At 38.7% G+C, this 16,722-nt stretch overlaps 1 protein-coding gene across 1 annotated transcript; it reads left to right on the top strand.

The window, feature by feature from the left end:
- The first annotated feature begins 8,354 nt into the window (after nucleotides 1-8,354).
- LOC128864062 (phospholipase A1-like) lies at nucleotides 8,355-15,696 on the top strand. Its single transcript, XM_054103547.1, has 3 exons — nucleotides 8,355-8,490; nucleotides 13,959-14,208; nucleotides 14,455-15,696. The coding sequence occupies exons 1-3, from the start codon at nucleotides 8,445-8,447 to the stop codon at nucleotides 15,248-15,250; spliced, it is 1,092 nt and encodes a 363-aa protein (XP_053959522.1). The 5' UTR covers nucleotides 8,355-8,444; the 3' UTR covers nucleotides 15,251-15,696.
- Nucleotides 15,697-16,722: the final 1,026 nt, after the last annotated feature.

Here is a 16,722-nt window from a genome sequence, read left to right as displayed (position 1 = left end):
AAATGTATATGTTCAAACTCGATAATAAAAAAAAAATTAGTTAAAAAAGTCAAACCGTTTGTGTTTTATTCAAAAAAGTTCAAAAGTTGAAGCGCTCTTACTGAAAACCCCTATATATATAAATGTAAAGCAAGATTCAATAGGGGCATTTTTTATTTAATTAAAATGCACACTTAAATTTTTTAATGATCTGGCAATACCAAAATATCATTCAGAGCGGATATTTTTAACAAGGGGCGTGCACAAAAGAATTTTTTTTAATTACTGCGGAAATTCTGTATCGAGAGTTATATACATACATATGTAGGAGCTCGCTCTGTTCACAGACCTTTCGAAGGAGTTCGAAGAAAGGGGGAGATCTCTCAGTTCACTTTGTGTAGAATTTTGTATAAATATCTTGGCCAAACTAAGTGAAGTCTCTTGACCATGCAGGTTAGGTTAGGTTATGGGGGTAGTCGGTTTGTACGACCTTGACACTATAGATCCGTTGTGATAGCACTGTGCGACACGGGAACCTCATATTTAATTTTTTTTACGTCATGCGTATTTGGCTACGTAGACACTTCTTTTATAGCTGGTTGAAGCGTTTAAAAACCTCGTTTTGGAGGTATCTACTTCTGAGTGGCAAAAGTGCTTTAAAAAATGATTCAAGTGAAAGCAGAAGTGTATTGACCTCCAAGGAGAATATTTTGAAAAACAATAAAGCTATTTCCATTATTATTTTACTGTATTTTTATAATTGAGCGCAAAATGTAAAAGACAACCCTCATACCATCGTTGCCCTTATGTATGGCAAACAAATCTACATCAGCAAAAAATTCTCAGCCCGATATCTCAATTATTCTGTATATGTATATTAGGGTGGGTCAATTTTTATGGAACGACTTTTTCGACATCGTTCCTAGCAGATCCGGATTCCATAGAAAATTATGAGAAAAAAATGTATTAGAGTAAGCATGTAAAATAAATTTCGAGTTCCCCAAATTTTAAAAGAATTTATATTTCATTAATACAAAAATTGAGAGCGAAGTACGGCTATAAAGATTTTTAATTGAAAAAAAAAATGTTTGATTAAAAACCAAAACATGTCAAAAATATTGTAGATTTTAAAATTTTTGTAAAATTTAATTGTTTTTGGTTTTTTAGAAATTTTGGTTTGATTTACGAATGCAAAGAAATTACATACGGTCACCTGTTACAATAATAAAAAATTGCATGTAATTTACTTTGTGCTGCCATCTTGAAATAAAAAGTATCAAAAATAAACTCTTCGTACCAAAAGTTCTCCGTGCGTCGTTGTTGTTCAACAAAAGGAGGCACTTACAGTTTCAAGCCGACTCCGAACGGCAGATATTTTTTTATGAGGAGTTTTTCATGGCAGAAATACACTCGGAGGCTTGCCATTGCCTGCCGAGGGGCGATCGCTATTAGAAAAAACGTTTTCTTAATTTTGTTGTTTCACCGAGATTCGAATCTACGTTCTCTCTGAACATGAATACATGGCAATACCACCAAGTTATTGTAGTCTTTTTCTGCCTAGTGCAGGACATTCACAAGGAATTTGTTCGGAATTTTCAGTGACCACTTCACAGAATGGACAGGTGATGGTCTCAGAGAGACCAATTTTGTGTAAGTGATATATTAATTACTTCGTATTAAGTAAAGACAATTTCTTTCCAAATTTGGCGGGCTCGATATTGACTTTAGGGTTTTTATCTTATAATTTTCAGAATACAAATATCCTCTGCAATGAAAAGATCAGGTGGAGAAGGACTTGGTTTCGCTTGGTGTATCCAATTGGCGCCGGTTAGCACGAGAAAGAAATAACTGGCGCGCTTTGTTAAGAAGAAGAAAAATATGTTGGCATCTGACCAACATGTCCATTTCCTAAGTAATTTCTAGCAGGTGAAATCTTTTCTTCAATAATGTACGTATATGAGTGGAGAGAAACGGTGACACATTCACACATAAGAAAATCCATATACTCTTAAGAAACGTCGACAAAACTTTGAAAAGTATCGCCTTCGCCTCGCAAGCCTTTTATTAGCAGTCCCCAGAAAATTTTTCCCCAAACTGACTTATTTACCCATGAATAATTTTATTCTAATTTTTGTGTCATAACCGCAAACATCTTCAGCAGTAACATTTTATTTTTCATTATAATTCCAGCGTTTATTTATTCATTACGCATTCAAAACATAATAGAAAGAATAAATCGTGCTTCTTCTGAAAGAAACTGAAAATAATAAAAGTTTATATTTCCTATTAATTCAAAATCACAGACAGCATTAAAGGAATGCGTTTGGAACATCCGATAAATAGGGAAAATTATTCCGAACAATTCGAATGAAAAAAAATTAATTATAAATAATAATATAATATAAAATATAAATAATAAAAATGAAAATAAAAATTAAAAAAATGTGCGTAATAATATATACAATCATTCTCACATCACAGTATTGACTATGGCACCGTAAACAGCCAAGAAGTATTCAAAAAAGAAACGGAGAAAGTTGGTTTTTAAAAATAGTTTCTCACTTTCACAAAACATCTACTTTACATGCATAGTCACAATAAGCTCCTGCAACTACTTTTCCAAAATCTTCATCTTAACAGACTTGCTGAAAGTATTTTGCTGACCACGTCTGGATGCTACTTTACTTTATCGCTTTAAGCTTTAAGCTTATGAATTAGAAAAAGCTTTAATACTGCTCACAAAGCACACATTTTTAGCCGTAATAATTTTTTTTTTTTTCAAGCGCTTGAGTAGAAAAATTCTTATGACGAAATGGGATGGCTGGGTAATCAGTTAATCTTCGTAGAATGTTGGGAGTTCAAGAGACTTTTTAATCTGTATAGCAAAAGCGTAGTGTCTTGGCTTTATTTAGTATGTAAATGTATGGTTGCAAAAAAAATACAGCGACCTTGCGAAAACATGAACTAAATAAAACAAAGACTGGCTACGTTTGCTAAATTATTCACATTTACGAGAGTTCAAATCCAATGCAAAAGTGTTTTCTTCATTTCGTGATTTTACATATGTACGTACAACTTTTGATATAAAAAAATATTATAAAATAAACAGGGTATACAAAAATATAGTAATCAATACCAAACATATTTCAATGTAATAAAAATTTGGGCCTTATGAGACTTTTACGAGAAGCAATTTGGCCAAAAAAAAGAGAGAGGATTTTTGGGAAAGGAGTTCGTGGATTTTGCTCTATGATAACGCACCGTGAACAGTACCATCGTTTTCTGTGAATTTTGGAGCAAGAACGAAACCATCCATCCAATTGAATTCATCTGATATGGCTCCCTGTGATTTTTTTCAGTTTCATCGATCGAACACGTTTTAACAGCCGAAATAGTCGAAAGGAAGTAATGCAACAATCCAAGACGATTCTGATGGCCATACCGAAAATATTCGTCTTCTTCTCTTCTTCTTCTTCTCTTCTTTTTCTTCTTCTTCTTCTCCTCTTATTCCTCCTCTCCTTCTTCTTCTTCTTCTTCTTCTTATCTTCTTCTTCTTCTTCTTAGCGTCGCAGTCTTTGGTGAACATTGCTTCCTTCTTAGCCTCTCGCAATCGATCTCGATTTACAGCCACTTCCCTCCAACATTTAACTCGCATTTTCCTAAGATCAGCTCCCACATCTTCTAGCTACCTTTTCCTCGGGCGTCCCCTTTTTCTTTCTCCAAATGCGCGAAGATGTACTGCCTTTCTCGTTGATCGATCCCTTAGCATTCTAGCCGAAAATATTTGATAGTTCCAGAAATGTTTCGAGAGCTCGATTAAACGCCGGCATAAGCTCGGTGCAGTTGATGAAAAGTACTTTGAAGACGATAATAACACTTTTGAGGAATCAACTTACATTTTGAACTCTCTGAATATATTCCGGGAACTTTTTCATCAAGGTGGTATTTTCAAAGTTGTGGATAGCAGAGACATCGGCCAGGTTACAAAGCTTCCTAAGCTTAGTGTTCACGTTATAGACTATTCCAAGTCAAATAGCAGTGTTCACGTTAAGCGGCGTTCTTGTTATCGCGAGTGCACTGTACATAAAAAAAAAATTGTATTGAAAAAGGACAATAAGAATTAAGCTGGTAGATGCAGAAGCGCGCATTAAGGTGCATATATTTAAATATGAAGTGAAAAACTGGTCCGACAACTTGAAATTGAGATTCGCCTTAAGGGCAGCATGCGCTCTGAATTCATTTATATGTTTGTTTTTTAATACTCATAAATACTTCAAGGACACTTTTGAGTTATTGGTATTTACAAATTTGTATATGTCTGTGCTAAAATATATATATTTATATATTGTATATATGCATATACACTCAAGAAAATATTTGTGGGGAAGTAGTTGCATTCAATACATATCGACTTATAATACAAAAACAGAAAAAAACGGCGAATATCAGTCAAATCGCACACACTGTAGATTCCCTCAAAATTTATTAATATTTACAAGTGGCTAAAGGATGAGTTGCGTTGGTAAACTATAGTGAGAAAAAATTAATTTTAATGGGGAAACACCCCAAAAAATGCCCAGACCACCAAAGCACAAGGTGAGCCGTGAGACGCGCCCACCAAAGCATTTTTTTACTCACACTTTGCAACATTGATTTTTTTCTATTAAGAAAAGTTGATTGGTATTGATAGATATTTAATTTTAAATTAAAAAAATGTTATGCCTAATCACTATTTAGAGAAAATGTTGGTCAAAAAAAGTAAATCTCGTAATTTTTTACAACTAAGAGTAAATAAAAAATGTCGCCAATCGTCCAGTGACCGGTAAACACGAGGTCACAGACTTTCTGAGTCCTGCGTATATTGTACTGGAGCCAAAGGGTTTTCGAAATAGCACGGGAAGAAATGAAGCTCCATCTTTTCTGGGCTTTCATGAGAATTAATTTAAATTAATGACGCAATCTGCGTAATAGCGAGAAAGATACCCCTAAACCTCTTGTCAGATGAAATGTCTCGGCTCTATAACAGACAGGGAATGCGGCCCACACCTGGAGAAAAAGCAGCGGAGCGACTGCTGACAATAGGCCGGTGGCAGCAGCAGTGGGAAGAGTCACAAAGCGGACGTTGGACATACAAACTCATACCACGTGTTGATGAGTGGTTAATGAGAAAACATGGAGACACCGACTATCACCTTTCACAGTTGCTCAGCGGACATGGCTGTTTTCAGGAATACCTGCACCGTTTTAAGCTGTCAGACAGCCCTTTCTGTCCAAACTGCCTGAATACAGACGAAAACGCAGAACACGTCATGTTTTATTGCAACCGCTTTAGAGAGGATCGAGCTATACTGGAGCAAGCCCTGGGTCATCAACCGTCCTCCAGCACCCTCATACGAGATATGTGCACAACCAGCGGTAAGTGGGAGGCAACGCAAACGTTTGCAGGTAAGATTATGACGCGACTTCGCTATATTGATTGGGAACGCAAAGCGTTTCAACAGCAGAGAAGGCGGACAGTCTCTGACGAACCGGCAACAAGCACAGACGTTTGAGTGAAACACTCAATACAGTATCATACAGAAGACAAGCCGGTAGTGAATTAAGATAACACTACTGCAAGCTTTCCGATGCCTCCTTTACTTTGGACCACCTATAAACATAGTGGGAGTAATTGAGACTATCGACGGTGTATAGCCTTCATACGCCTACAGGAGAGGAACCTGGACGCGGGTACCTGTCGTGTCTTCGGACATAAACGCGGCTCTACCCAGAAGTTATACTTTTGTGGTCCCAGGGTAGAACTAGCCGAGGTGGAGGATTGTTATAGTATTAGTGGGAGCGTGCCCCACATACCATTGGTGTGACGGCACCTTTGAGATGTTTCTGACATTTTGATTTCAGCCTCCAAAAAAAAAAAAAAAAAATTTGAATTAATTTGTGCAGTTCCGCTTTTACAACTGTTAGGGAGATGCCGATGCTCGGGTAGAAGGTCTCTGCCCCCTTCCTGGCAAACTCATCAGGAATTTCTTTTCCCTCTATGTTCCTATATCATGGAACCAAGATTAGAGAAATGTTACCTGCACACTCAAGAAATTTGATCTCCTCCTTACAGCAGTTGACTAGTTTCGTCTGCACCATGGCGTCGTCAGAGCCTTGATCGCGGCTTGACTATCAGAGAAAATGTTAATATCTCCCTCGCTCCCGGGTTTCCAAAGCATTTTGTATGCCTGCAGGATCGCAAAGACTTCTGCTTGAAAAACATTAGCAGTATTCGGTAGTTTAAAGGGGAATTGGCTGATTTAGATACTTACCCGATTAAAATTTCGAATCGCCATATAAAACTAAAAAACAAAAAATATTTATCCTTTCGTTCCTTTTTAAACATACAAAAAAAGCAGATTGTGAAGAAAGAAATCTTCCACGAATTGTACACCCCAAAAGGCATCTAAAGTCCTCAGAAAGGGAATCTCGAAGACGTGCGTGTTCCTCTCACGTCAGCCGGGTCTGCATCAGTGCAGAATTCCGGATTTATATCTGACAAAAGGCTGTCATATCAGAGAAATACTTTCTAGAAGCTTATTTGGAGCTTTTCACGCTGGTATAACTTCCAAAACAACAACAACTATTACTATAGCATAAACGAGGTCTGAAGTTCAGCGCACTAGACAGGGCTAGTTTACTGTGGCGGCAGTACTTGCTCACGGAAAACCCGAGTCATTCCGGTACGTAGATCCAGCTGCCATGAGATGATAACGTTCCAAAGTGAATGTCTATCTTGCCAAAAATCTCCAACGTTCCCCCCACTAAATTCACTGCAATTCTTTTTATCACATGGATGAAGGAGGTCGAACTGCAGCTAAAGGATAGACGATGACACACCAATATGTACCATCAAAAACCCCAAAATTTTGGATGTTACCTTCAATAGTTTGCTCTCCTTCTCAACGCTTACAACCACATTTGCTATTAAGGTGCTCAGATCGCTAGCCGGCAGCTTTTGGGGCAAAGACAAAAAATATCACTGGCAACATTAAAAGTAATTGATCAGCCGCTACTAAATTACACTGGGCTCGTCTGGTCGCCTGGTGTTAGTGATTCGCAGTGGACAAAACCCAGACATGTCAAAATACTGCTATTAGGACAGCCAGGGGATGAATCCTGCTGTCTCCTCTACAACACCTTCACAATGAGGATTCCATGGTTCCGGTCTAGTAGCAAAGCAAAATGCTCAGCAAGCAAATTTCTGCTGGGGTGTTACCGTAGCAATTAAGCCTGCAGACATTTGTTGGAATCTGAGCCACCTCCCAGACGAATCGAGAGACATCTTTTTGAATACAACGACGATAGCCAGAGCCACACACAAATGCAACTACTGGACCGGACAGTATATAGACAGGCATTAAACGGCATTCATGAAGAGACTCTCACAACCTTCTTAAACGCCCAACCCCCAAATGCCGTTATCGGGGTGCAAGCCCCACCTATTCAGATGAAGAGCTTCAGCTGCCTCATGAGACCCGCATAAATTTGGCTGAATGACGATCTGAATATTGCAACAAATTAAACTCCTACCTATCCAGAATCGACTTCGACATGCTCAACATATATCCGGGATGTAAAGGTACCCCGCGCGATACTAACCATCTATTCACATGCCCCATTAAATCCACTAACCTAACACCTCTCACCGCTCTCCCTCGGCACCCAACCTGTCAAAGCAGCACGTTTCCTGGGCCTACCGTTAGCTGAGTTAGACAATGACGATCGGTGACTACACCGCACTCGCAGCGCCTAATAAACTGCTACAACAACAATAACAACAACTAGAGACATACATCAGGCGTTCTCCAAATGTTTTGAATTCGCATGGTAATCCCATAAAAAATAAACTTGCTTTTGGAACACCCTGTGTAACCGCCCCTCTGATCTTGAATGAAAAGGACTCTCATAAATAAACAAAACAATGAGCTATAAAATTAAAGCAAGCGAATGTAAAGTGGAAAATAACAACAAACACTGCGAAGCAAAAAACGCTACCATAGCTTCAGCTAAGCGTAGAACAAATATTTTGGTTTTGTGGTAAAAAAGGTAAATCAATTACGCGGTTACGAATCGTTTATTTTCCACCATCGATGAAGACGCGATATCAAAAACAATTAAACTTGTTCTTAAGAGTAAAATATTGGTAAGTGAATACGTTAATTTTTTCTTCGCTACTCCCGCTTTTGGCATGCCCATCTGCCTTGCGCTGCAAATGCACGTAGGAATGTTGGCCAATGGTTTTTTAAATAGTGCAAAAGTGCAGTTTCTGCGATCAGTAGTGCGCAGGACATTCAACGATTCAGTGCGTGGAGTAAAAGACTGGTGCAATTTTAAATGCAGAAGAGTTTTGGGAATTGCTTATGTTTCTTGCGAATGTAGAATACTTGCTTAGTTGATTGTGTTTAATTGTGACGTTTCTCAAAATGAAATTTTTTGCTTTCTACTTTTTTTATACCGCCGGTGTGCTTGGTTAGTATGAAAGTTGTTTAAAACATTATGGAAAGAAAATATTATGCGGTTCGAGTTATAAAATTTATCAGAAATTTTATCAAATTATTAAGTAAATTCTCTTCAACAACGAATGATAATAACCCAAAAAGAAAGGACAATAATTTTATGGTTACAACGAGGCCAAAGCGAATTTCAGCTAATTCCAGCCGAACTGAACATTGTGAAGAGCCCAAGTAATAAACAAACAATAATATTTTCAACATTCCAGTATTTCCATTAATAAAAAAGCAAAAAAGCTACATAAGTCTCAATCTTCTTCTTCTTGATTGGCGCGTTAAACGCTTACACGATTTTGGCCGAGTATAACAAATCGCGCCAGTCATTTCTGTCTCGTGCTAACCGGCACCAGTTGGAAACACAAGCCAAGTCCTTCTCCACGCAAACTTTCCAACGCAGAAGAGGCCTTCCTCTTCCTCTGCTTCCACCACCTGGTACTGCATCGAATAGTTCAGAGCCGGAGCATTTGTAGCCATTCGGACGACATGACCCAGCCAACGAAGCCGCCGGATCTTTATTCGCTGCGCTATGTCTTGTCGTCGTAAAGCTCATTGTTTCATCACCTGCGATACTCGCCGGCCCTAACATGCAAAGGTCCAAAAATTGTCCGCATAATCTTTCTCTCAAACACTTCACGGGACGCCTCATCGGATGTTTTCATCGTCCAAACTTCAGCGCCATACGTTCGGGCGGACATGATGATAGCCTTATAGTGTGTTAGTTTTGTTCGTCGAGAGAGGACTTTACTACTCAATTGCCTACTTAGCCGGAAGTAGCACTTGTTGGCATGAAAAATTCACCGTTCTAAGTCTCAATCGCTCTTAACTAAATTTTAGCTGATAACATAAATTTGAGTTTGTAAAGGTACACACACTCAGGCTCATAATACCGTCTGCAGTACTTGCCCCTTATGAACTTTTCAAAAATTTTAAAATGCTGAGATCCACCAACTCATTAAAAAGTTGTCTATCCAAAGTGGTCAATCTTCGTCTAGACAGAGCCAGCAGCACAGAAGGTGTGAGATGTGTCTACGCGTGCCTATAAGACAGTGTATTTTCGTCTGGAGAATTGGAACAGTATTTTTGAAGCAGAAGTTTTCCGGATTGTGGGAGCTTGCAGAATAATTAGAAACCATCCACGAGAACTATCGGAAGCAGGTATTTTTTCCGATAGTCAAGCAGCCATCTTAGCTTTAAAGTCACCTATAATCAATTTAAAAATCGTCAGACAATGCAAAGAAGAACTTAATGCTTTAGCATGCAAGTCATCACTCTCATCGATAGACATCACTCTTATCTGTGGGCTTGGCCATAGCACATAGAAGAAAATTAGTAAGCTGATGACAAGACAGGGGGCATTCTATAACCAATCCGAAGCGGTAGAAATAGACTGTACCCAAGGCCTGCGCAAAAGGATATTCTCGCTATTCCAGAAGCAGGCAGTTGACAGATGGACTAACACGAATATCTGCAAAATAACTAAACAAACGTGGCCCAATTTCTACAAATCCAGAGCTGACGAGTTATTAAGAAAGCCACGAGCAGACATATGCAGAATTACGTCAACAATAACCGACCACTGTCCTTTGAAGACCATGCCAGGAAGATGGGGTGGCCGTTCAACGATAGATATAGAAGTTGCAATCAAGAAGAATCTAAGTGAACAGTCTTTCACAATTGTATGAGTGCCTTCCTGGGATTTAGGCGACCGGCTTGAAGGCCTAGACTATGCGGACGACATTTGTTTACTATCGCACAAATACTCAGATGCATCAGCTAAACTACAGCTAACTAACATAGCAAAGACCAAAGTAATGCGGATTAACACCACCGAAACACAAGTCCTTCAAATTGCCGACACGCCGCTTGAAGATGTAGATGAATTTTGCTGCCTTCGAAGCATAACATCAAAAAACGGCGGATCAACAACTGGCATGTCCCGAATATCTAAGGGACGCATTGCATTTGGTATGCTAGACAAGGTATGGAGATCAACCCACATCTCCAAGCACACAAAATTGAAAATACTTGAAGTCGGTAGTTCTGTATGGATGTGATACATGGAACTTAACAATCAACACATCACAATCATTGCAATCCTTCCTAAACCATTGTCTACGGAAGATAATGCGGATATTCTGGCCAGATATTATAAGCAACGATGATCTTTGGGCGGCTACCGGACAATCCCCAGTTCACATAGAAATTATGCGTCACAAGTGGAAACGGATCGGAGACACATTGCGCAAACCATAGCATGGCATCGCAAGGACAGCGCCAGACTGAAGTCCCCAAAGAAGCCGTAGGTGCGGGAAACCAGCCAACACATGGTGGCGACAAGTAGCAGCAGAGACGGACAGAGCAGACCGTTCCTGGAGTCAAATTAAACATCTAGCGAAACGAAACAAACGAAATCATAACTCGTTTATTGAGGCCCTATGTTTCATCTAGGAACTATGGGAAAGTATGAGTGCCTTAGTCTGGGTGCTCACGGCTTAGAATGCTGGGTGAATTCTCGATGGTTAGCTTGAAAGAAATTGCAGAAAGGAAAATAGATCGCATAGGCAGATTCATAGTCAAATCAAGATGTTTCGACCAACGAAAAGCAGTGGTTCTACAAGTGGTGTATCAAAATGCCATCTTTTTATGCTAATTGAGACTGGGATATGTCACTCACACAACAAATTTTTTTGTATTTTTAAATAATCTTTAAAATCGAGATCAAAAACGGTTAAATTTTTTTAGTTAAGAAAATTAATCAAAAGTGTGATAAATATTAATGTTTTTAGTATCTAGAACGACTTTCCCGGTAGCCTTGTAACGCGAGACACATTTTTTCTCTGCTTTTATTCGGCGACTGAAGTATTCTACTTAGAATTTTATACAAAGCATAGCTCAAAAATGGCTATCGAATCAATTTAAATTTATTTTCAGTTATTAAGCCTCAATAACGTTTTTTTTTTCTTTTTGTAATATTTTGTTAGTTTAATTACTAGAATTAGAAGCAAAGAGGCTTGAAACCCATTTTAGAGCCATGCTTCTAAGAGATTTTTTGTTCAGAATTAGAGATGGAATACTTCAGTCGCAGAAGCAAAGGTGGTTATAAAGGCTATTTCAAAAGTAACGCCCAGATGTTAGTAGTCAATCATTCCTCGATGGTACCTTTATTATGCCATCTCTGACATTAGTCAAGCAGCAGATGCACAATTTTACACGATAGAACAACGAGTTAAAATTATTTGAAAATGGTCGATCTTCAACACGCTGATCGCGACACCGAGATTTCAAAATGCGGCCGCTCTCTAAGTATGGGATAATGTAGTATTATCAGCGACTCTCAGCATGCGATTTTACGCACTGCGTGGCGCTCAACTAAATTTTGCAGTCATATTCGAGATAAGGAAAGGTCGCGTTCCTTCTCTTTGAGTGAGACAATGGAACAGGCAATGCAGGCGTACCTTTAAGAAACTTTCAGTTGGCAGAAAGCCACAGAAGTATACAAATCGTTTGAGAGTACAAACTTTAGTTTGTTCTTGAGAATATTTATCGCCCTTAAAACCGAAAAAGTTGGAAGGAGAAGAGAGTGGATGCATCAAGCGAAATTTTCTTATCGTTCAGATGTCGCCGGATATTACAGATATAATCATCAGAAGATGATATTTTAGTAGGCCAGAAAATGGAAATGGAGAGAAGAAGAGTAGGGAAGTAGCACACGTGCTAATGAGGTCTGTGACGGAAATGAATGGGTTGATCCAAAAGGGAATCAGCCTCTTTACGCGTACCTCCGGACTGACGCAGCGAGTAGATGAACCAATCCCACTTCAGGTAGGAAAAATTGTTCATAAATTACAGAAAAAGGAAGGAGACGTGTTATAAGGTCCCACGAATACCTACGACCGAACGCGCGCAAAACGAAAAAGATAACCGGTGTCAGTTACAGAATTTATTTAAGTGATCGCTTAGTTCCATCATTTATTATGTCAAGTCATTATAAAGGTCAAAAAGGAGAGAATGGCAAAAGATAGAAAATTAAAAATGCGTTTGGTTTGTTGAGTTGCCAAATCGACACTATTCAAAAAGACGTCCATAACGAAAAAAGTTGCGAAAGGAGTAAATTCCAGCAACACTTTTGCTTAGAATGCTTCTATAAAGCCGGTACCAGAGCCCGCCACGAGGAAATATCAGTGCCGGACCGAAACATATCGCAAAATGCGTGATTTTTTTTTATTGAAAAATCATCCGAATGATTCGACAATTCAAAGGTTAATGAAAAATTTTCAAGAAACTGGTTCTGCCAAGAATAGAAAACAGACTGGCAAACCAAAAACTTATCGTTCTATTGAGAATATTGCTGCCGAAGCGCAAAGTATTGGTTGAACAACCTTCGATATCTCGGCGTTCTCAACAATTAGACATTCATGAAACGACTGTTTGGCGGATTTGATCTGTGGACAGACTCATGGTGGGCATTCAAATGCTGCCTTTGAATGAAAGTGGTGAACCTGAAAGAATCTAAATTTTTGCATGTCTTGTTTTAAGGGGTTGTACGAGTATACAGTTAGAAGGCCGAAAAAAACGAATTTTCCCGAATTTTTTCTGAGAAAACTTTTAAAACTATTTACATATATAAAAATTTTTGCACATATTATGTTATCTTTTAACTGTATTTTAAGACTTAGTATTAGTAAAAATGTTTATTTTGAAAGGAACTACAGCTGATCTCCGGAAGCTTCTCTCTAAAAAGACGTTTTGCGGTGACCACTGCTTCTCTGAACTGGATCGTCTGAAATTAAAAAACCAAAGAGATTTCGTTAAAGTAATGTTAAATCTAGTAATTAATCGAAGGAATAAGCAAAATAAAATTTGTTGACCAAATGGCGGTTTCTAAAAAAAACAATAGATTTTTTACCAAAATTTCGGGCTTAAATTGTTTATAAAAAAAAAATATTTATCGGTGAGAAAAAATCTTCGACTAATTACTAAAAAATATATTTAATAAGCTCGTGTTAAAATTTGAGACTAATCGGTTGAGCCGTTTTCGAGTAATGTTGGTCACCGACTTTGAAAACACCATTTTGAGAAAAACGCGTCTAAAGTTCGAAAAACACTTTTCAAATGTGCGTGTAACTTCGAAAATATTCACCGGAACGATGTTAAATTTTCTGTGCGTATTCTTAAATATATAAAAAAAAAAAAATACATTAAGAAAATAAAATAAAAAAAATCGATCGTGTTTTGAAAGACCCTTTATTTAGTTTAAGAAGCAATTGGCACGCCCTAGTGCACATATAAATTTATTTTTAAATATAATATTTTTCCAAAATCATTTCGTATGCGCTTTGTGTGTTTCACATTAATCTTCTTGCATGCAAATTTATTTCCATTTATTGCCTTCCCCGCCCCATTGACTCACTCGTCCACCACTTGCAGCCCTCTATCAATATAACGCTCCGAAATTCCAAAACCGGTTGGGCGATTGTGAGCCATTCACTGTCGAATTCATAGCGGGACTAGTTTCGAAGGAGGCACGTCAAATACTCGATCCAGGATCACGTTCACGTCAAAAGCAATTGCGATACGATCTGTTTACACGTCTGAATCCACACAAACGACAAGTACTGTTAACTGGCGACCGCAACCGGCTGCTGACCTCGAACTTTAATGCCAGCTGGCCAGTCAGGTGAGTTGCATGCGAAAACAATAAAATTAACTGGATGAATGATGCGTCATTTTGTGAACTTGAACTTGTTGCATGATTCCTTTCGATTGCAAAACAAAAAGGAAAAAAAACGGTATTATATTTTTTCCACTCATTTACATTAACATTTTTACGTCCACACATATTTTTTGTCCACTACTACGAGTACTTCTTGTCCACTTTTTTGTCAACTCAAACCTTCGCCTTTTTTTCTTTTTTGCCTTCTAGATTCTCCATTCACGGCTGGAATGGCCAAACGACTACCTGCTCGAATGCCGCCATCAAAGATGCCTACCTCGCCGTGCACGATTACAATGTCATTTTGGTCGACTGGACAGATTACTCATTGGACATAAATTATATACGCGTGGTAGCGGAAATTTTCGAAATCGCACGCAAATTCAACGAGTTCACCCGTTTCCTGCACAACCACACCGCCATCCCGTTCAGTGAAATGTACTTAATAGCGCACAGCGCCGGCTGTCACATAGCTGGTGTGGCTGGAAAATTACTGCAACCAGACAAATATGGCGTCATCTATGCGCTCGATACTTCCGGACCCATTCACCGAAGGTTTGACGCGAAATGGCGACTCGCATCAACGGATGCCATTTATGTGGAGTCCGTACAAAGTGATGTCGCATTATTTGGCTTTCCCGCCGACAATCTCGCACACGCTTCTTTCTATCCCAACTGGGGTCTGGGACAACCGCATTGTCCGAACGCAACGACAATGGAGCCAGACTTTACATGCGATCATTTCGGTGCTTTGTATTACTTTGTGGAGTCCTTGCAAAATCCGTGGGCTTTTGGTGCAATAAAGTGCAAGAATTATAAGAGCATAGAAAACTACACATGCGGCTGCGGTGCGCCGCATTGTAGGACGAGTGATTTTATGGGTGGTGATCCAGCGGTGCCGAAGAAAGGCGTCTTTTACTTTAGCACGCGTAAGACAATGCCCTACGGATACGGCGAGATATGTCGAATGAAAAGACCGATCAAACCGACTATAGCGAGGATATAACTGCGGATAGGAATGTTCGAAACTTCATACCTCGAACTAAGCCTTGCAGCAATGAAGGAAGAAGTTTGTAGATCTGGAGTTTTATTGATTTGATTGGGGGTTTTGAGTTAAATTTTTTTCTTCGGGATCTCTCAGCCAAAAAATTAAATTAAGTATGCAGTGGATGTAGACGTTAAGTTACAAAATCAAACAAGAAATTACGTAAAAATATTCAACAACTATAATAAAAGCTGGATGAATCAACACTTAAACCAATAATAAAAGCATTTTAAGCCGCATGAAATGTAAAGCACTTCAGCTTACTTGGTTACTGGTAGAGCAAAGTAAAGTTGGTTACGACAGGCTGATTTCATAAGCCGGCAAAGTTATTTTTTTTTTTTTTTTATAAACAAAACAACGAAATTTAGGGACCCTTTTTAGGTGCTTGGCCGCGCTCCCCCTCCTATTTGTGTGCGTCTTGATGTTGTTCCACAAATGGAGGGACCTACAGTTTCAAGCCGACTCCGAACGGCAGATATTTTTATGAGGACCTTTTTTTCACGGCAGAAATACACTCGGCAGTTTGCCAGGGCCTGCCGAAGGGCGACCGCTTTTAGAAAAACTTTTTCTTCATTTTGGTGTTTCAACGAGATTCGAGTCACGCACCAACCCATTCGGCTACGGCGGCCGCCGAATATGATATGTACAACTGTATAATCATAAAACTGCATTGCAAAAAAATTAAAAAAAAATGCTGGTTAAAAAGTTTTAAGAAAATTTGAAGGTATTTTGAAATTTTTTTACAAAGTTGGAAACTGTGCGTTATATGGTTTTCGTTGTAGTATTAATTATATTTTTATAAAAACAAAATAGTGGCGTTTTTGTAATTTTTCAACGGGGCGTATATGAACAAAAATCGTAGGGGTGCGAATTAAAAGTGGTTAAGCAACACAGGATGCGTATACAAAAACTTCCCAAATCTTTTTAGCATACAGTGACACACAGCTTATTTGATGCAGGTAATACTTGACAACGAAAAATTTCAAAAATTGTTGCTATTAGTTCCTCAACTATCCAGCACATTATAGAAAGATTTCGCAACGAAAACAGCATAGAAGATAAGGGCAGATCCGCGCCAAATAAAATATTTAATGATGCAGATAAGACGTGGATTGTTCGCAAAGCTAAAGAAAACCCCGATTTAAGCGCTCCAAAATTAACGAACGAAGTCAAAAAATACAATACTTAGTCAAGATCTGTAACCCTGAAACTGTGCGTAGAGTTCTGCGCGAAGAAAGTTTTCCCGGAAGGACTGTCGAAATAAGCCGTTGTTTAATGTTCGTAATAGAAAACAAAGAATAGGGTTTTGCATTTGAACAAAGACATTTCGTTCCGGAAGTCCGTTGTTTTTGCGCATGAAAGTAAATTTAACCTGTTCAGGTGTTATGGGAAGTCCTGCCTTTGGAAAAAACACGGCGGGGCAGTGTGATGGT

The sequence above is a fragment of the Anastrepha ludens genome, chromosome 5, assembly GCF_028408465.1.
Source record: "Anastrepha ludens isolate Willacy chromosome 5, idAnaLude1.1, whole genome shotgun sequence".
Classification (NCBI taxonomy): domain Eukaryota; kingdom Metazoa; phylum Arthropoda; class Insecta; order Diptera; family Tephritidae; genus Anastrepha; species Anastrepha ludens.
Note: the sequence above shows the minus strand (reverse complement) of the source record. Positions and strands in the feature narration are given on the sequence as shown.

What these genes read in the sequence shown, in the direction of transcription:
- LOC128864062 (XM_054103547.1), top strand. Translation starts at nt 8,445, where the DNA reads ATGAAATTTTTTGCTTTCTACTTTTTTTATACCGCCGGTGTGCTTG. An exon ending in TTATACCGCCGGTGTGCTTG is followed by an intron (nt 8,491 to 13,958) that starts GTTAGTATGAAA and finishes CACCACTTGCAG; the next exon opens with CCCTCTATCAATATAACGCT. An exon ending in AATGCCAGCTGGCCAGTCAG is followed by an intron (nt 14,209 to 14,454) that starts GTGAGTTGCATG and finishes TTTGCCTTCTAG; the next exon opens with ATTCTCCATTCACGGCTGGA.